At 41.9% G+C, this 20,484-nt stretch overlaps 2 protein-coding genes across 2 annotated transcripts in view; both read right to left on the bottom strand.

The window, feature by feature from the left end:
- LOC114311215 (coatomer subunit beta-1) overlaps positions 1 to 467 on the bottom strand; it is a 7,744-nt gene extending 7,277 nt beyond the window's left edge. The window contains exon 1 of the mRNA XM_028257295.2: positions 113 to 467. The gene's annotated coding sequence lies outside the window, so the exon portion shown is untranslated. The remainder of the gene's footprint in view (positions 1 to 112) is intronic.
- A 4,152-nt stretch (positions 468 to 4,619) lies between these two features.
- On the bottom strand, positions 4,620 to 5,015 carry LOC145806326 (uncharacterized). Its single transcript, XM_082902966.1, has one exon. The coding sequence runs from the start codon at positions 5,013 to 5,015 to the stop codon at positions 4,620 to 4,622; it is 396 nt and encodes a 131-aa protein (XP_082759092.1).
- Between the last annotated feature and the right edge of the window lie 15,469 nt (positions 5,016 to 20,484).

The following is a 20,484-nucleotide window of genomic DNA, read 5'->3' as shown; positions in this document are numbered from 1 at the left end:
CTAAATTCCTTACGTTTTTCTCGGAAACCAAACAAGACGATTCAGGGATCGGAATCATTAGAAGAAAAACGAAATTGAGAACTTTGGGAGGAGAGATTAAAGGAAAGCTTACCGATTCAGAGGCCGAAATTCAATCCGAAAACCTTCTTCTCAGATCGTCAAAGCAGAAGAAGAATTTCTTTCAGATCTGCGATCTGCGCAGAGAGTGTTTATAGTGTGTGCTTATGAACTAGGAGAAATGAATCGAGTCGTGTGGTCTATCGTTTGATAACGTTGTCGTTTTATGATTACCCAAAAAAATAAAGGATTAATTATTTTTTGCCACTTCTATTTCTTAAATTATCATAAAAAATTTTAAAATTAATTGAAGAAAACAATAACAGTTGCAATCTAATTTAATTAATAAAAATTTATTTTGAATTTTAAATAAGTTAAACCATATAATCAAACATTCACTATTTTGAAATGAGGTAAGTATTATAGTTGCAATATGTAAATTGTGTGATAATGTAAGTAAACAAACGACTGTTTAATTGTATAATTTACATCGTCTAACTCATAAAATTACCATTCTACCTATTAGATTAGAAATTTAACCCTCAGTATCAAACTCATCAAAATTGTATGTTAGTTATTTTATACTAAAAAATCAGAAAAGGCATAAAATCGTTGTTCCATCAAACTTGGCAACGCAATTAGCAGTTTCTATCAAACCCAAATCTCTTGCTACAAATAACCAGCGACAAAGACTTAGTTATTGGATTGAAACTATTGAGCAACGGTACAATCTCTCTCTCGTCCTCCTCAATTTTTTTTTTTTTTTGATCTCTTAACTTAATATTGAATCAATGTTTCAAAAATTTGACTGTTGGATCAAGAGTTTGAACTGGAATTTGAATGTTGAGTGATGATACATTTGAAGGGTTTATACTGAATATTGAATGTAGAGTTTCAAGAGTTATGAATTTTTCTTAATTGCTTGCATGGTGCTTGTTAAATTGCCATAATGAATATGTTGCTATGCGAGTTTCAAACTTTTTGCAATATTGTTTTGAATGTAGAGGAGTTATGAATTTTCTTAATTGCTTGCATGGTGTTGATTGAATTGCCGCAATGAATCTGCTGTTGTGTAGGATTAGAATTCAAACTTTATATATATTACTTTGGGTAGATTTTACACAGCACTATAAATTGATTTTGGATAGTTTATTGTAAAGCATTGTTTTTGAAAATAACAATGACCAAAGGTAGAGCATGTCTATGTTGGTGAACAGTTATTGATATTAGACTCAATAACTTTTCTTATCAACTTTTATATTTCATTAAGGTCATTAAGTAGAAACAAAGTACTCTATTAATTTTCTTAAATTTATTCTTCAAAGGTATCTGCATACCTGAATTGTTTCCAGTTTGGTCTTAAATGGGGTAATGAGTTTTAAATGTTATTGTCCAAGGAGAAACCTTGATAAGTAAGATTGGGGCTTCTTCTTCTTCTTCTTCTTCTTCTTCTTTTATTTTTTATTTTTTAAGTCTTATCTAGTTAATGATATGCCACAGTAACTTTTGAATTTGAGAAGTTCTTAGGTAGTGTTTGGTTCATTGGAATGAAATGGATATATTTATCATTTTATCAAAATGTCCATTCTCATGTTTGGTTGATTAAAAAATAATGAGAATACATTGTAAATTGAATCATCATTCACCATTGCAATGGAATGATCATTTCATAGGATGGGTTCTCAAACACCAACGGATGCGTACTTCACCGATCTATTACAAGGGGGATCCAACCTTTTAGGTGAATTTATGATGAAATCTCCAAATCAAATGGGTCAATGTTCAAGCCAACATGGTGAAGTGGCTACGCAAGAGTCTCCATTGTGATCCCAAATAGAATCCACCACAAAGAAATCACAACGTGGTGGCAACTTCACTATAGAAGAAGACAATCTCCTTGTATCGGCATGGCTCAATACAAGTTTGGATGCAGTACACGAAAATGAGCAAAAACACAAGACATATTGGAATAGAGTTTGGGAGTATTTCCACGATTACAAGACTTTTAATTCTGAACGTAATCAGAATCCTTTAATGAATCGGTGATCAACTATTCAACTTGGAACCAATAAGTTTTGTGGGTTTTTTGCTCAAATTAAATCAATGCATCAAAGTGGAGTAAATGAGCAAGACAAGGTATATATTGTATACATATCTAAATTAGATGTAATTGTCTTTTGGTTTGAAGATGCTAATTATTCTTTATTCATTTAATTTTTTAGATTGGCAAGGCCAAACTTATGTATCAGGAATTCCAAAAAGCATCATTTCAATTTGAACATTGTTGGAATGTGTTGAGGTGCCAACCAAAATGGTTAGAAGAAAAAACCCAAAAAAAAAAAAAAAAAACTTTAGCAACATCTTCTCTTTTTGCTCCAGAGGCGATAAATCTAGCACAGGATGATGTCTCACATGATGCTTATGTAGACTTGGAGAGGCCACTAGGCAACAAGGCTGAAAAAGAGCGGTTGAATAAACGAAAGAGTAAAGATTCAGCTGGTTCAAATTATGCAAGGATATTGAATGGGATGATGGAAGAGAAAAATAAAACAAATGACAAGAACATGGAAATCTTTGAGAAAGCGTGTCTTCAAGAGCAAGAGCAGAATCGTATTAACCAAGCTCTTGAGCAAGAGAGACTTCGAATTATGAAAGAGGAAATCCAAGAGCGATTTCATATTAACAAGAAAAGATTCGAGCAGAACAATTGAAAGAAGATGAGAGAATTATAATGATGGATATAAATGGTTTGTCTCCAATGCAACAAGAATTTTATATTTACTGCCAATTGAAAATTCTTGAAAGTCAAAGGAGTACTAAATAGTTAGTTTTTATTGGAATATATTTTTATATGCAAACATATCATGTGTTTCGTTGAACAATGCCATGGTTCAGTGCACTTTTTTTGTTAAGTATTGATTTACATTGCTATGAAAATGAATAAATGATTGCTTAGGGGCATCTATATTCTGGATTATAAGTATCTTGGTGTACCTGTGTTTATTTTTGGTGATTATTTGTTCATTGGTTGAAGTTTGACATCTTTTGTGGTCTATTAAGGCTTCCAAATGTGTAGGAAGTCTAGATAAATTAGAATGTGAATGTTTGTTGCCTTCTTTAGAAATTCTTATGAGTGTTGTAAAGCTTCCATGAGGGAAGAATTCATATGGAGGCCCCAATCTGTTTGAGTTGGAAGTGTAGTACATTTGAGAGACTTTTTATGGTGATGCTATTTTAGCGCCTGAATAGAATGTTCAAGTCAATACCATGGTTGGTACTGGGCCTGTTTGAATTCTTCAATTTGGTAGTCACAGGACTGACTGACATTCACTGTGTAAATTGGTAATCAGTAATCCCATTTGATCAACAGACCTGTATTTCTTAAAAGGATAAAATTTCCACTTTATTAAACAAATATAAAATTTACAGTAAACAAGTTTATAGTGTCTTTTATATGTAACTCCTTCTGTAATGCTCTATATTATTTTATATCGAATATGTAGAGAAATAAAACTGACATGAAAGAGCAAAAAAGTGAGAGCAACAAGGTAAATAACAGACATTCCATGAACTAATTGCAAGATTACTGCTGCTCTACTTCAGATTCTATTTCATCTTTCTCTGCTATCTATTTGTTCTACTGTTGGCCTTGGTGTGTGGGGCTACTATCAAATTTTCTATATTGCTGCTCTAGCCCTGGTTTAGGGTATATTTTGTTGGACTACTTTGTTCACTAGTGGACTGCTATAGTTCAGGTTCTATTTTGTTGGTCTGCTTTGCTTAGCTGTGGTGGCTCCTCTAGTTATTTGGTTCAGTATTATTTTAGGCAAGGGAGTTGAGTCCAGCCCTGTGATCTATGATTTACCTTCAATGTTTGGCGAGGCTAGCCATTTGAATGGAATGTGCCTTGTTGCTTCTATGGGAGTGAATCTCAATAATTAGTTTACTGAGCTGTATGCTACTGATGTTTGATGCTGCTATATATTGAGTTGATTCTGGTTTGGTGAGGCTAGGACTTTGTTCTTGCAACAAAGTGAATGCTAGTTTGATATTGCTATTGCTACAGAGCTGATGCAGGATGTGGCTGCTGCTAGGTGGTCAATTTGAGTTGGCTGATGAGTTACTGTAAGCTGGAGTCAGTTTGTTTAATTAGCTAAATTATTCATATGGGAGCAGTGTTCACTGGAATCTGTGTAGATGGCTGAGGGTGGGCTGAGCAGGGTTGCTGCTGTGATGGTCGCTGGCATGCTATGTTGTTGGTGAGTTGGCTGCTGTTTTTTTGGGGGTGAGCATGGTCCGGATTGGACCAGATTGGGATAAAACTAGGACCAATCCGTTATCTACGGTTCCTAAAAAATTGGAACCAATCCAATCTGTTTAAATCATGAAACCAATCTGAACCAATCCATTTAAATACGGATTGGATCTGTTTAGGACCACGGATTCACATGATTAAATAACAAAAATATATATATATATATAACACTTTAATTTTATAAAACATAAGAAAACTGATCCAATCCGTATTTAAAGTGTTTAAAGTGTTTTTGGAGTTAAAGTGTTTAGGACAGTATGTCGCTATTATAGAAAAATATGTTGCTATTGTGGAAAGCACGTTCTACATCTTTCCTTGCCGACTCTTGAGCTGCAGCAAAATACTTTCTCTTATTTCCTTGCGGAGATGGAATTGTTTTGACAAATGTTGACCATTGCGGGTATATACCATTTGCTAGATAGTATCCCATTGTATAATCATTACCATTGATTGAGTAATTGACAGAAGGAGTATACCTTTCAGCAAGCTTGGTAAATACAGAAGATCGTTCTAGCACGTTGATGCCATTATGAGACCCCGGTAACCCAAAAAATGCATGCCATATCCAAAGATCATATGATGCTACTGCTTCTAAAATAATTGTAGGTTCATGAATATGACCAGAATACATACCTTTCCACATAGTTTGACAATTCTTCTATTTTCAATGCATACAATCAATGCTCCCGAACATCCCAGGAAATCCACGACTTTGGCCAATTGTTAGCAATCTAGCAATGTCATTTTTGTTTGGTGATCTCAAATACTCATTAGAAAAAATTATAACTACCGCTTTAACAATTTTTTAAAAACTTTTCATTACGGTGCATTCTCCAATCCTTACATATTCATCCATAAAATCAGCTGCTACTCCATAAGCGAGCATTCTAAGTGCAGCAGTCATCTTTTGATAGGAGGACAAACCAAGCACTCGAGCACCATTTCTTTTTTGAACAAAATACGGTTCATGAGCTTTTGTTGTAGAATGGATACGAAGAAAAAGAGAATGATTCATCCGAAACCTTCTTCGAAATACATTGGGAGGATATATTGGTGATTCAACAAAATAGTCGAGAAAAAGCCTTTGGTGGCCTTGTAAAGTATTATGCCTAATGAACACACGACGTTGTATAGAACTACGACGTCATCTTGATTCTTCCTCCATTTTGACTATTGTAACTATCTCTAACTCATTATCAGAGTCAGACTCATTAAGAATCATATTGTATACAGAATTGCAATGCATAGTGAGAAAATAAAGACTTAATGTTAAAGAAAATTAAATGAGGTGGATGAAAATTAAAGAGGAATGATCTTATTTATATTGAAAAAATATGACCGTTAGAAAAGTATCTATTGCAAAAATATTTATTTGAAAATATGGCCATTATAGAAGTTTCTATTTAAAACATATGGTCGTTGCAAAAGTATCCATTTAAAAATATGGCCGTTACAAAAGTTTCTATTTTAAAAATATGACCGTTAAGTGTCCATTTGATAAATATAATTTTCTAAACAAATAATAAATAAGGAATATTTAAATAGAGAGTTTGTTGGAGCATGACAAGAAAAATAAACGTTTAGCTAAAATAGAAAAGTAAGTTTTTAGTTACAATTTGACTAAACGTTTAGCTACTTTGATAAAGATGCTCTTAGATTAGACATTTAACCGTTATTGATTTGAGAGATTGTTTACAATTAAAATATAAACTGAAATCATAAGTTATGGAAAGTAAAGAGTTGAAATTGATAGTTTAAAACAATGGAAAAAAAATAAAATAATAGCTTAGGGCATAAAAGTAAAATTAAGCAAATAAATAAATAAAAACATTAGGGCAACAAAGGCATTTGTCCCATTGTTTTGTTAGAAAAATAAAAATCAAACTAATAATCAAATACATATTATTTTGGGCTAAATAATCCAAAGACTGATAATTCATTGCATTGTAATCCCTCCTTATCCAATTCGTCTAAATAAATACCCCTAATATCATTTGGTAACACATACATCTTTTTTCATATAAAACATTAAACATATTTATATTTATTTTTGGTAAAAAGAAAAATAAAGACCATGTTTAATATACAAGTGTTTTAAATTTTATTTTAAAAATAAGTGAAAAAAGTGATCAGTGAAAAAGATAATTGAAGGTAGTTTGTCGACAATTGCAAATGACACCTCCAATGTTTTTGTAATTACTTTTAACCGGCTACCCTGATCTGCAATTGCCTCAGAATAATTTCACTCTGGTATTGTAACAAACAAAGACTTAAAAAAAAAAAAAATTTCCAAAATAAATTATAATCTTTATACTATTAACAACATTTGGTGGTAACACTTTTGAAACCATGCGATGCCTTTTAAATGCCTAAACTGCCCATAATGTGAAAAAATGAGGTTGAAACAAAGGATGATCAACAGAGTTGGTTTCTTTTCCCTATATCTCGAATATGCGAAAACTGTGAATAAAGCTTTTGGGGCTAAGCCGGCTTTCTTGGTTTCTAAAACCGAACTCAGAAAGCTGCCCCTAGAGGCTCAACCGAAGTAACAAAACACATAGTTTAACCGATTTAGGCCTTGGGGCTAAGCCAGCTCTCTTAGTTTTTTAGACCGAACTAAGAAAGCTGCCCCTAGACGGTGAACCGGTCTACTAAGCAACCCGCTCAAGCCGAGGTCACCAAACCTTTCGACGAACCGAGGTAGAATAAGTTTAAGAGGCCGAAGTAGGGCTCTTATACCTTGCTTTTAATTTGTATCACGATCCTATGATCTGTGCTTAACCCCTTTGTTTTCTACTTTGCAGACTTAGGTTGCCCAGGCCTTCCTTCTTGTGCTTAACCGAGCTGAGCACGATTTTTGCACCGATATAAATTATAAGTAAATTATACATCAGATGGGTAAGTATAGGTATCTAGTTGAGACCCCTGGTGGTATGGCCGAATTTAGGAAAGACTACCAAATTCCTGATGACGTCCATCTGATGTTGGCCGAAAAAGATGTTATTCCCTGGAAAAAAGAAGGCTTCGTCCCTTTTACCCTTCAATCCATAATAGAAACCGGACTACGGTTTCCTGTCCAACCATTGATCTGTGAATTTCTTAGGCAGACTAGATTATGCCCTACCCAACTGTCCACCAATACATACCGTATTATTAGGGGAATAGCCGCACTGAACCATCAAACTGGACTAAACCTTGGCCTGGCCGAAATTTTCCATCAATACTCCATCGGCTCAAAAGATGATGGGTGGGTCTATTACCTTAGGATTCGCCGCCGCCGAGAGAAGATAGTTAAATACACACCGGACAAAGACCTTAATGACGATGATTTTTTCTGGGTCTCTGGGAACTTTGAGGATTTTCAAGCCCAAATTCCTGGCCGACCTATAAATTGGAAAAAGGGAGAGCCCGGTAATTTGACTTCGGTCTTCATCCTTGTATTTTTATTTTGGTTTTTAGTCTATCAACCGAACTAACAGTTCTTCTTTTGTAGATTTCGCCCACCTCCGCTCTTTATACAACTATCCCAACCTTGTGATTTTGCGAGCCGCACTACGGTTTAAAGAAAGGAGTTGGGCTAAGCTTCTACACTTTGAGCTGACCTGCCGGTATAGCGGTCGCCGAAAAGCAAGAGTAACTGACTTTCTTCTCGAAGACGCTCCAGAGCCGGACCCAAACTTGCCACAAATAAGACTAATTCCTCTAACCGCTGAAGAGGAAATGGCCAAGAAGAGAAGACTAAGAATAGTGAAGGTGAATGGTTCAAAGGCAGAATGAATGTTTTGTGGAAAGAAAGAGAGGATGGGAACTGTTCAAAAATTACGAAACACGAAGACGGCGTTGACAGCTGCCTTCTACGAATGGGAGCATGCCACGTGTATACGGAAAGGGAAGCGTCGTGATTGAAGAGACGTTTTGACCGGACAAAGTGAAGCCCGAAGTAAATTTAGCTCGGCTAGAGAGGCTAAAGGGTTTTTAGCTCGGCTGGAAAGGCTTAATAACTTCAGCTCGGTTGGACTGATAATCCCATTCATGCTGTGCAGATGGAATTAAGGGGCAATTGAGAGGGTAATTTTTGGTAAAAATTGGGCCGAGCTATGAGATGGGCTTTGAGGCCCAAAGTGCCAAAAACTTGGTGAAAAAGGCCGTAACATTACTCCGGCCCAAGGAAGGCCGCAATGTTACTCCGGCCCAGGAGAGGCAAGGCTACTCCGGCCCAGGAGAGGCAAGGCTACTCCGGCCTGAGGTAGATAAAGTTACTTCGGCACAGTGACTGTAAAAAAATACTTCGGTCCAGGAACGACCTAGAGCTACGCCGGTCTTGGAGTCATTCCGGCCGAAAGTCATTGGTTCGGTCTAAAACCGTACCATGGGTTGTACATGTGAAAACCGAGGTAAGGAGGAGTAGAGGGAGAGCCGAGCCAAGGATAGCTCGGCCTATTCTGTGGCTCAGCATAGCCAATTTTACTTCGGTCAAGTGGTAGTTCAGCCATAGTGAAAACCATCCCACTTGGTTTAAGCAGTGGGGGAGGGTGTAAAAGGATAAGCATTATCCTTAGGAGTATGAATCCTAGGAGGACTCTGCATGGAGAAATACAAGTCCTACTAGGATTGTGCCACGGGAAACTTATAAAAGCTCACAAGCATATCCTTGGAGGAGGTAATTGAACACAATTCTTTCTGAGAACATACAACTTTGTCTATTTGTCAAGCTTACTGACTTAGGCATCGGAGAGGTTTCCGGCACACACCCGCCGGCTAGCTCACGTTTGTGTTTTCAGGTGGTAAAGCGACGTCGTACGGAGGAGCGTGGACTTGGTCAACAGGATTATACGAGGAGAATTATTTCCTCCCCGTACAATTGGCGCCGTCTGTGGGAACAAACAGACAAGAACAAAAACCTCTTGACTAAGTTTCTCCTTTTCTCAATCAATGGCACACATTGAAGAACTACCGCAGTCCGCCGTCGACGGGCTAACTCCAGACGGGGGCGCAAGGCGAGAAGGATTATCCTCTGTCCCTCCTATGGCAGATTTGGAGCCCCAACAACATAACTCCAGGAGGAGTGGCAGGGGAAGGCGAAATAACAGCCCTCGTCACTCTCAAAGTCCTGACAGGCAAAGGAGGAGGATTGATCCTCAAGCCCTGGAAGATCGCGTGAAGGAGCAAGATGAACTAATTCGGAAGATGGCGGCGGACATGGAGGCTTTGAAACGCTAGATGAAGACTAAAGATGTGGCGACAGGAGAGGGGCGCAAGCACAAGACGCCCCCTCGCCACTCAGAGAATCGTAGTAGAAATACTACACCCTCCCTAGGAGGGAGCAGAAGCCTCAGGACAGGCGACACTCATTCTTTATCTTCCAGGACTCGTCACTCCAGGTCTGAGAGGACGAGATCCGAAAGATCATACACTGAAGGAAGTACGTATTGGCCTTCACATTCACACCAAACCAGATCAAGACAGACAGAGCTGCCCAGGTCATCCGACTTACGAACCGTACTCGAAGAAAAAGCACGATGCAAGGAGGATGCCAGGGCAAGGGATCCACACCGAGTTTCGGCCTTACAGCGGTTGGCTCCTCGGACGCATGGAAGCGTCGAGGTTGGAATGCCAATACCGCGACCGGCCTACGAACCAACGGACAAAGCATTGGCAAGACTACAGACTTCGCCGTTTGTTCCAGCAATCGAAAACGCGCCCCTACCATCAGGCTTCCTTCAGCCGAAATTCACTACATATGAAGGGAAGACGGACCCGTATTCACACTTGAGCCACTTTCGCCAAGTCATGGCTGTGTACAGGCGAAACGAGGCCTTAATGTGTATACTCTTCCCATCAAGCCTTGGCGACTTGGGCTTGACTTGGTTCGAGAAACTCCCAGAAGGCAGCATAGCCTCCTGGGCTCAACTGGCGGAAGCATTTGTAACAAGGTTTCGAACAAACACTAAAACGCCGGTAGAGATAGACCAGTTACTCTCCATCGACATGGGTGAAAAAGAGACCCTCAGATCTTACAACAGTCGCTACTGGGAGACATTCAACCAGATTGGAGACTGCCCCACCAATCTAGCCATTGCGCAATATAAAAGAGGCCTACCAGTAGGGAACAGACTAAGAGATTCGATTACCATGACGCCACCCCTCACCATAGAGGCCTTGATGGAAAGAGTGCATCAGCACATCAGGGTAGAAGAGGATGGCGCACGTGCCAAAGCAAAATCTAGTGCAACCACAGTACCAGAAAAGAAGGCCTCAGCAAAGGTCAATGCAGTAGATCGGTAGAATAAAAACGGGCGTGGCAGACGAGATAACGGAGAAGACCCAGACAAAAGATGGTTGAGAATCCGCACTGCCATAACAACGGTGTTCAAAAAACCAATATATCGGATTCTGAGCGAAATAAGAGATGAGCCTTTTGTCAAGTGGCCAGCCAAGCTGGGAGAAGCTCAGAAAGACTATGACGACAGATCACGGTGCACCTTCCACAAAGAAAAGGGGCACCGAACTGAGAATTGCACGCCACTAAGACAACACTTGGAAGAACTGGTGGCAACAGGCCACTTGGACAAATATATTGAAGGAGGGACACAGCCAGCCCCCCAGGATCATAATAACCCCAATGGGATGCCGATCGACGCCCCACCATAAGGCATCATCAATGTAATACATGGAGTCTTTGAACCTGAGCGTGTATGTGAGCTCAGAGGATCAATCAAGAAGGCTGAGCACTTTAGGGAAGTATTAAGTGCCCAACCTGCCATCAAGAAGGGGAAGACAGAGGCAACAAACATCATGTCTTTTTCGAATAAAGACCTGGATCGAATATACTGTCCTCACAATGATGCTCTGGTTGTCACTCTCCGAGTCAAAGATTTTGACGTCAAGCGGATTCTGATCGACCAGGGTAGTTCATGTGAGATCATGTACTACGAAACATTCAAACAGTTGAAACTACAAGACAAAGACTTGGCGCCTGCAGTTTCTCCCCTAATTGGATTCAACTCCATGCCAGAATGGCCCGTCGGCAAAATAATTCTTCCGGTCAGAGCAGGAAGCGTAACAAAACAAGTGGAGTTCTGGGTATTGAAGGTCCCCTCCACATACAACATCATCTTGGGCAGAACATGGCTGCATGTCATGCGTTCGGTAGCGTCATCATACCATCAGGTAATGCGGTTCCCCAACGACACCGGTATAATTGAAGAAGTCTATGGAGATTAGATCATGTCAAAACAATGTTTCGCCACGGTGAATGGCAGCCGCGCTGCCAAAGGATATGTTCATTCGGTGGAAGAACCAGAAAGTAATAGATTATTCGCGGACGTCGGCAAAGAGGCTGATCAGAAAGCGGTGGAGGACTTGGTGGAGGTAAAAATAGATGAGAAGAACCCGGATAAGTTCTTCTTGCTTGGCTCATCGTTGTCCAGCACTGAGAGATTAGAGGTCTTGAAATTCTTGACCTCTAATATCGAAGTGTTTGCCTGGACGCCCTACGACATGCCAGGTATTGATCCAAACTTCATCAGTCACCAACTCAATGTCCACCCATCCGCCAGACCAGTCATCCAACGCACACGCAGATCGGCACTCCACCACGCCGAAATAGTGGCAGAAGAGGTAGGCAACCTGCTGGAGGCAGGAGCAATAAGAGAAGTGCACTACCCAAGATGGATCTCCAACACAGTCGTAGTGCCAAAAAAGAATGGTAAATGGCGTGTCTGCATCGACTACAAAACAGTCAACAAGGCGTGCCCAAAAGATAGCTTTCCTCTACCAAGGATAGATCAGCTGGTGGACCTAACGGCAGGGCACAACCGACTTAGCTTTCTGGATGCATACAGAGGCTACCACCAGATCGCCATGCATGAACCAGACCAGGAGGTCACATCCTTCACGACACCAAGGGGATTATATTACTACAAGGTCATGCCCTTTGGCCTAAAGAACGCAGGGGCGACATTCCAACAGATGGTCACCAAGATGTTTGAACCATTGTTAGGCAGAACAATGGAGGCTTACATCGACGACATGGTGGTCAAAAGCAAGGATGAGAATGACCATCTTAAAGATCTAGGCGAGATGTTCCAGATCCTGAAGAAACACAAGTTGCGCCTCAATGCGTCCAAATGCGCATTCGGAGTTGGATCTGGCAAATTCTTGGGCTTCCTGGTGACCAACCGAGGTATAGAAGCAGACCCCTCTCAGATTAAAGCAATCCAGGAGTTGGAGAGACCAAACTCTGTCAAAGAAGTGCAGCATCTCACTGGTATGGCGGCTGCGCTCAACCGGTTCATAAGCAGGTCATCAGATAGACTACGACCATTCTTCCAAGCTTTAAAAGCCAAGTTTGAGTGGGATGAAGAATGCGACCAAGCTCTGGAAAGCTTGAAGGAGTACATGTCTTCCCCACCACTACTTGTTACTCCAGTACCTGGTGAAGAACTCTTTTTGTACCTGGCAGTCTCTCAGCACGCAGTTAGCGCGGTGTTGGTTCGTGCAGAAGGAATACAACACTTGCCCATCTTTTATGTCAGCAAGACATTATTGGGAGCCGAAACAAGGTACTTGCCCTTGGAGAAACTAGCATTAGCATTAATGATGGCCTCCAGGAAATTGGCGCACTACTTTCATGCCCACACCATAGTCGTCCTCACAGCCTTTCCACTAAAAGCTCTGTTTGAAAGGGCAAATTTTAGTGGGCGAATTTTGAAGTGGGCAGTAGAGTTGGGATAATTCGACATCAAATTCCAACCCAAGACCGCAATAAAAGCCCAATCTTTGGCAGACTTCGTCGTAGAGTTTACTCCTGGAAGTCATCATATCTGCCCAGTCGACCTAACTGACACAACCGAACTAGGGACGGAAGTTGACGCCGGAATAGCGCAACCCCTAGTAGAAGGTAGTCAATCAAGCATCAAGGCAGACCATACTAAGGACAACAAGGAAGAGACAAACAAAGGCTCACCAACAGTTCAAACAGAGGACGAAGGGCAGACAGCCAACATGAACCTTGATGAAAACACCATCCTTGACCCCACGACATCATCTGACCCCTCCACTTGCTGGAAGTTATTCGTTGGAGAGATGTGGAAGCTCTTTGTGGATGGAGCGTCCAACCGGCATGGTGCAGGACTTGGCATAGTCCTCATCTCCCCAGACGGCCTGGTTGTAGAGCAAGCAATCAACCTTGGCTTCCCAGCATCCAACAACGAAGCGGAGTATGAGGCGCTTCTCGCAGGACTCAAGTTAGCCTACTACCTGAAGGCCACCGAACTAATGGTATACAGTGACTCCCTACTGGTAGTAAACCAAATCTCTGGCGACTACGAAGCAAAGGATGACAGGATGGCCAAGTACCAAGAATTGGTCAGAACAGAGATCAAGAAGTTTGATGTAGTAAGGATAGAACAAATTGGAAGGGAGGAAAACAGCCGAGCGGACGAACTAGCAGGCTTGGCCTCAATGGCAGATACATCAATCCCTCATCCATTACTCATCGACTACTTACCAAGACCAAGCATAGAAGACCCCGAAGCAGAAGAAGTATGTTGCACAGAGCTAGGCCCCTCTTGGATGGATCCCATCATCCTGTTCCTAAAAGACGGCATCCTACCAGAAGAGAAAAAAGAAGCCAACAGAATAAGGGCAAAGTCACAGCGATTTTGGCTATCTCCATCTTTGGCATTATACAAGAAGTCATTCTCAGGGCCTTACCTAAAATGTGTTCATCCCAGCAAAGTGGAAGCATTCTTGTTCGAAATACACGAAGGGGTGTGCGGAAGTCACCAAGGGGGAAGGTCGCTAGCTTACAGGGCTATTTCGCAAGGATATTGGTGGCCATACATGCAAGCAGACTCAGAGAAATATGTGAAGAAGTGTGAGAAATGCCAGAAATTCGCGCACCAAATACATCAGCCAGCAAGAGAACTCCTACCATTAACTAGCCCATGGCCTTTCGCAATGTGGGGCTTGGACATAGTAGGACCACTTCCAACAGCGCCCGGCGGCAGAAAATTCTTTATCGCAGCAACAGACTACTTCACAAAGTGGGTGGAAGTAGAAGCATTGGCATCAATCAAAGAAAAACGACGTGAAGAAGTTTGTTTGGCAAAATATTATCACTCGGTTTGGCATACCAAAAGCACTGATCTCAGACAATGGTACTCAGTTCGACGGCAGAATCTTTAGAAACTTTTGTGAAGAGTACAAGATAGAGTTCTACAATTCTACACCGGCATATCCTCAAGAAAATGGACAAGCAGAAGCATCAAATAAAGTCGTCCTGGATGGACTAAAGAAAAGGGTAGAAAAGGCAAAAGGCAAGTGGGCAGATGAACTTCCTCACGTTTTATGGGCTTACCGCACCACACCTCGATGATCGACAGGAGAAACACCATTCTCCTTAGCCTATGGAATGGAGGCAGTAATCCCACTAGAAGTTGGCCTCCCCACAATTCGAAGCGAAAATTTTGATCCAAACTTAAATGGAGAAGCCATAGCCTTAGAACTTGACCTTGCAGAAGAAAGAAGAGAAAGAGCACTAGTCCACATCGCCTCATACCAACGAGAGTTAATCAGAAAATACAGCAAAAAGGTCCATCCAAGACAATTCAAGATTGGAGATTGGGTACTGCGCAAAGTAATGGGAAACGCCTCAAACCCAGGAGATGGCAAGTTAGGCCCAAATTGGGAAGGTCCTTATAAGGTGGTTGGGTTAGCAGGCAGAGGGGCATACCACCTAGAAGACAAGGATGGCAAAGCAATCCCTAGGCCATGGAACACGGCCAATCTCAAGTTATTTTACTTTTAGCTTTTCTTTTTTCAAACATATGTAATTTTTTCTTCCTTCAATAAAACAAGCAATTCTTTTCAGCATAAGATGTTCTTTTCAAAAGTTAGCCTTAGTAAAGATTAGGTATATTGCAAGCATTGTTCTAAGTTAGCTTTTTCCAACTAACTTAGAGGTTGGCTGGAATAAACCAACTCTTGTTACTCTTCAGCCGAAGTAAGTGCATGGCTGAAGAGTGGTTGGCTGGAATAAACCAACACTTGTTACTCCTCAGCCGAAGTAAGTGCATGGCTAAAGAGTGGTTGGCTGGAATAAACCAACACTTGTTACTCTTCAGCCGAAGTAAGTGCATGGCTGAAGAGTGGTTGGCTGGAATAAACCAACACTTGTTACTCTTCAGCCGAAGTAAGTGCAAGGCTGAAGAGTGGTTGGCTGGAATAAACCAACACTTGTTACTCTTCAGCTGAAGTAAGTGCATGGCTGAAGAGTGGTTGGCTGGAATAAACCAACACTTGTTACTCTTCAGCCGAAGTAAGTGCAAGGCTGAAGAGTGGTTGGCTGGAATAAACCAACTCTTGTTACTCTTTAGCCGAAGTAAGTGCATGGCTGAAGAGTGGTTGGCTGGAATAAACCAACACTTGTTACTCTTCAGCCGAAGTAAGTGCAAGGCTGAAGAGTGGTTGGCTGGAATAAACCAACTCTTGTTACTCTTCAGCCAAAGTAAGGGTATGGCTGAAACCAGATTGGCTGGATTAAACACTTTGTACTCCTCAGCCGAAGTGATTATATCGGCTAAGGAGTGGTCGGCTAGTAAGCATAGTTTAACCAGCCAAAACCGAAATAACAGTTGGAATTATAGAAAGGCATTTCAAGTGTAAGCATACACATCAACCAAAGTAAGAGTTCAAGCAAGTTTTTCATTTCATTAAAAGTCAAAATAGGAACATAGGAGGGGCCGCAGCCCGGTTACAGAGAAAAAGTACAAAGTCAAGAGAAAAGATCTTCAATTTCGGCATCAAATGCGGCATCAGCATCAACAGGAAGACCGGTTTCAGGCTGAAGCTCCGTATTGGCAGCGAGGGTGGTTTCGGTCGGAACCACGGTTTTAACTGGTTGTTCAATTGTTAGATCCTCCACCATGGGCTCCAACCGAACCACCTCATCGATGTTGACAACCGGAGTATCCTCAGAGGCAGAATCTTCATCAGAATCTGAGCCTTCAAGAAACTCCTGTTGCTTGGCATTCGCATACTCCAAGAGGGAGTTCGGTATGAAGTAGGCTGGAGGGTTGAAAATCTCGGTCTGAGGATCATGACCGAGCTGCTCAACGGCCCCCCTCCAGCCGCACTTAAAGAACAGATCTTTGGCGGCCTCACATTGCTTGGCATAAGCATCTTCTGCCTTCTTGAAACCTTGTTTGCCGGCTTCCTTTACGCTCTCCTTTATTTCGGCATCTTTCTTTCTTTCAAGCTTCACCAGCTCGCGCAGGTATTTGTCCTTCAGAGCTATGGCAGTCTTCTGCCTTTCTGCCTCTGCTGAGCTAACTAGTCCGGTCAGCCTGCTGTTCTCAGCCTGCAGCTCGGCCATTTGCTTCTTGATGTTTTCTACCTCGGCCGACTTCAGTTCGGCTTCGGCCACTGCGTCCCTCGTAGTTTGTCTAAGTTCCAGCACTTTCTTGTGAGTGTTGTAGTTTTTTTGAATTGCCTGACAAAACAAGGACTTCTAATGAGCCGAAGTAAAAGCTTAAAAAACTAGACAGAAAAACGGACGGAGCTACTTACCAGAATCATGGACTTCGTTGCAGACCGAATGGACTTTAATTCGGTGTTTAGCTGCTTTTTGTGGTGCTCCATATCCTTGGGGAGACACACACTCTTGGCCAGACTAAAGGCCAACAGGTGATCTTTTTCGGCAACAACCGAATCAGCATCTGAGACATCTCAGTTGTTGAATGTAAGTCTTGGTGCCCAACTGGTGGTAGTTCGGTCGTTGGGCTCCGGTTGGGGGCTCGGCGGCAGGACCGGTGGAACAGCAGTCTCATCTTCGTCAACTAAACTTGGTTCAGACTCGATGGTTCGTGCGCGCTTGGTTCGGCGAGATGAAGACGGCTGTTGAGAGGGGAGGGCCACAACGGCAGGCTGTGCTTGGCTGGGTGACGGTACTTCGGGCCTGCTTGTCTCGGTCAGAAGCGCCCTTAGTCTTCTCTTCTTGGCCATTTCCTCTTCAGCGGTTAGAGGAATTAATCTTATTTGTGGCAAGTTTGGGTCCGGCTCTAGAGCGTCTTCGAGAAGAAAGTCAGTTACTCTTGCTTTTCGGCGACCGCTATACCGGTAGGTCGGCTCAAAGTGTAGAAGCTTAGCCCAACTCCTTTCTTTAAACCGTAGTGCGGCTCGCAAAATCACAAGGTTGGGATAGTTGTATAAAGAGCGGAGGTGGGCGAAATCTACAAAAGAAGAACTGTTAGTTCGGTTGATAGACTAAAAACCAAAATAAAAATACAAGGATGAAGACCGAAGTCAAATTACCGGGCTTTCCCTTTTTCCAATTTATAGGTCGGCCAGGAATTTGGGCTTGAAAATCCTCAAAGTTCCCAGAGAACCAGAAAAAATCATCGTCATTAAGGTCTTTGTTCGGTGTGTATTTAACTATCTTCTCTCGGCGGCGGCGAATCCTAAGATAATAGACCCACCCATCATCTTTTGAGCCGATGGAGTATTGATGGAAAATTTCGGCCAGGCCAAGGTTTAGTCCGGTTTGATGGTTCAGTGCGGCTATTCCCATAATAATACGGTATGTATTGGTGGACAGTTGGGTAGGGCATAATCTAGTCTGCCTAAGAAATTCACAGATCAATGGTTGGACAGGAAACCGTAGTCCGGTTTCTATTATGGATTGAAGGGTAAAAGGGACGAAGCCTTCTTTTTCCCAGGGAATAACATCTTTTTCGGCCAACATCAGATGGACGTCATCAGGAATTTGGTAGTCTTTCCTAAATTCGGCCATGCCACCAGGGGTCTCAACTAGATACCTATACTTACCCATCTGATGTATAATTTACTTATAATTTATATCGGTGCAAAAATCGTGCTCAGCTCGGTTAAGCACAAGAAGGAAGGCCTGGGCAACCTAAGTCTGCAAAGTAGAAAACAAAGGGGTTAAGCACAGATCATAGGATCGTGCTACAAATTAAAAGTAAGGTATAAGAGCCCTACTTCGGCCTCTTAAACTTATTCTACCTCGGTTCGTCGAAAGGTTTGGTGACCTCGACTTGAGCGGGTTGCATAGTAGACCGGTTCACCGTCTAGGGGCAGCTTTCTTAGTTCGGTCTAAAAAACTAAGAGAGCTGGCTTAGCCCCAAGGCCTAAATCGGTTAAACTATGTGTTTTGTTACTTCGGTTGAGCCTCTAGGGGCAGCTTTCTGAGTTCGGTTTTAGAAACTAAGAAAGCTGGCTTAGCCCCAAAAGCTTAGTTCGGTTGAAAACCGAGGCTCCTAGTTTAATCTGTTCGAAACTCGGTGATCTTATTCCGGCCAAAATGAATCAGGAGTTGGTTATTTGAAGCCTACTGATTATTCCTACGAGTTCTAGTTCGGTTATTTGAAGTGATCTACCTATATAGGACAAACAGGATCCTAGTTCGGTTGCTACCCAATTTTGGATCTAAGGCTAGTTTTTTACAGAAGTTCATGCACGTATGAGCTCTGCTATTATTTTTTCGTGAAAGTACAGAAGCGAAGCGACAAATGGAAGAAAATGTTTGCAAAAAGCATACAAAACGAAACTATACAGATACGAAAAGTAAAATAAAGGAAGCAAGATGAGTCTACTTACCAGGTGGAAGAAGAGGGATCTGATGATGGAAAGTGGCAGCAAAATCAGTTTTCAGAAGTAAAGGAATAACACGAACAGCAAGAACACAGAGAGAGAAGACGAAGAATAGTGAAGGTGAATGGTTCAAAGGCAGAATGAATGTTTTGTGGAAAGAAAGAGAGGGCGGGAACTGTTCAAAAATTACGAAACACGAAGACGGCGTTGACAGCTGCCTTCTACGAATGGGAGCATGCCACGTGTATACGGAAAGGGAAGCGTTACAGTCGTGATTGAAGAGACATTTTGACCGGACAAAGTGAAGCCCGAAGTAAATTTAGCTCGGCTGGAGAGGCTAAAGGGTTTTTAGCTCGGCTGGAAAGGCTTAATAACTTCAGCTCGGTTGGACTGATAATCCCAATCATGCTATGCAGATGGAATTAAGGGACAATTGAGAGGGTAATTTTTGGTAAAAATTGGGCCGAGCTATGAGATGGGCTTTGAGGCCCAAAGTGCCAAAAACTTGGTGAAAAAGGTCGTAACATTACTCCGGCCCAAGGAAGGCCGCAATGTTACTCCGGCCCAGGAGAGGCAAGGCTACTTCGGCCTGAGGTAGATAAAGTTACTTCGGCACAGTGACTGTAAAAAAATACTTCGGTCCAGGAACGACCTAGAGCTACGCCGGTCTTGGAGTCATTCTGGCCGAAAGTCATTGGTTCGGTCTAAAACCGTACCATGGGTTGTACATGTGAAAACCGAGGTAAGGAGGAGTAGAGGGAGAGCCGAGCCAAGGATAGCTCGGCCTATTCTGTGGCTCAGCATAGCTAATTTTACTTCGGTCAAGTGGTAGTTCAGCCATAGTGAAAACCATCCCACTTGGTTTAAGCAGTGGGGGAGGGTGTAAAAGGATAAGCATTATCCTTAGGAGTATGAATCCTAGGAGGACTCTGCATGGAGAAATACAAGTCCTACTAGGATTGTGCCACTGGAAACTTATAAAAGCTCACAAGTATCACCTTGGAGGAGGTAATTGAACACAATTCTTTCTGAGAACATACAACTTTGTCTATTTGTCAAGCTTACTGACTTAGGCATCGGAGAGGTTTCCGGCACACACCCGCCGGCTAGCTCACGTTTGTGTTTTCAGGTGATAAAGCGACGTCGTACGGAGGAGCGTGGACTTGGTCAACAGGATTATACGAGGAGAATTATTTCCTCCCCGTACAAGTAGTAACAACGAGTACAGATTGGAGCTGAAGAGGGGAAGCTAGCAAAGCAAGAACATGAAGGAGATGCAAATGGTAGCCATTGAAACACCATTCACATAATCCATGAAACAAATCCAAGCCTTGAGCCAGTCTAAACACTAAGCCTAAATCCAAATGGTCATCCGATATGAGATAGATACCCACGTGAACCAAATCATTGAGCCCATCTCCACATGAATTATCTCCCCAAGTCTTTAAGCGTTTCGGCCGAATTGGTGAGCCGAACCCATCGACAGAATTGAAGTG

The sequence above is a fragment of the Camellia sinensis genome, chromosome 13 (genome assembly GCF_055761805.1).
Source record: "Camellia sinensis isolate YWXY chromosome 13, ASM5576180v1, whole genome shotgun sequence".
Classification (NCBI taxonomy): Eukaryota; Viridiplantae; Streptophyta; class Magnoliopsida; order Ericales; family Theaceae; genus Camellia; species Camellia sinensis.
This window is presented reverse-complemented; position numbering and strand designations above follow the sequence as displayed.

Bases quoted from the DNA above. Each gene is read 5' to 3' on its own strand.
- LOC145806326 (XM_082902966.1), bottom strand. From the start codon at position 5,015: ATGTGGAAAGGTATGTATTCTGGTCATATTCATGAACCTACAATTATT.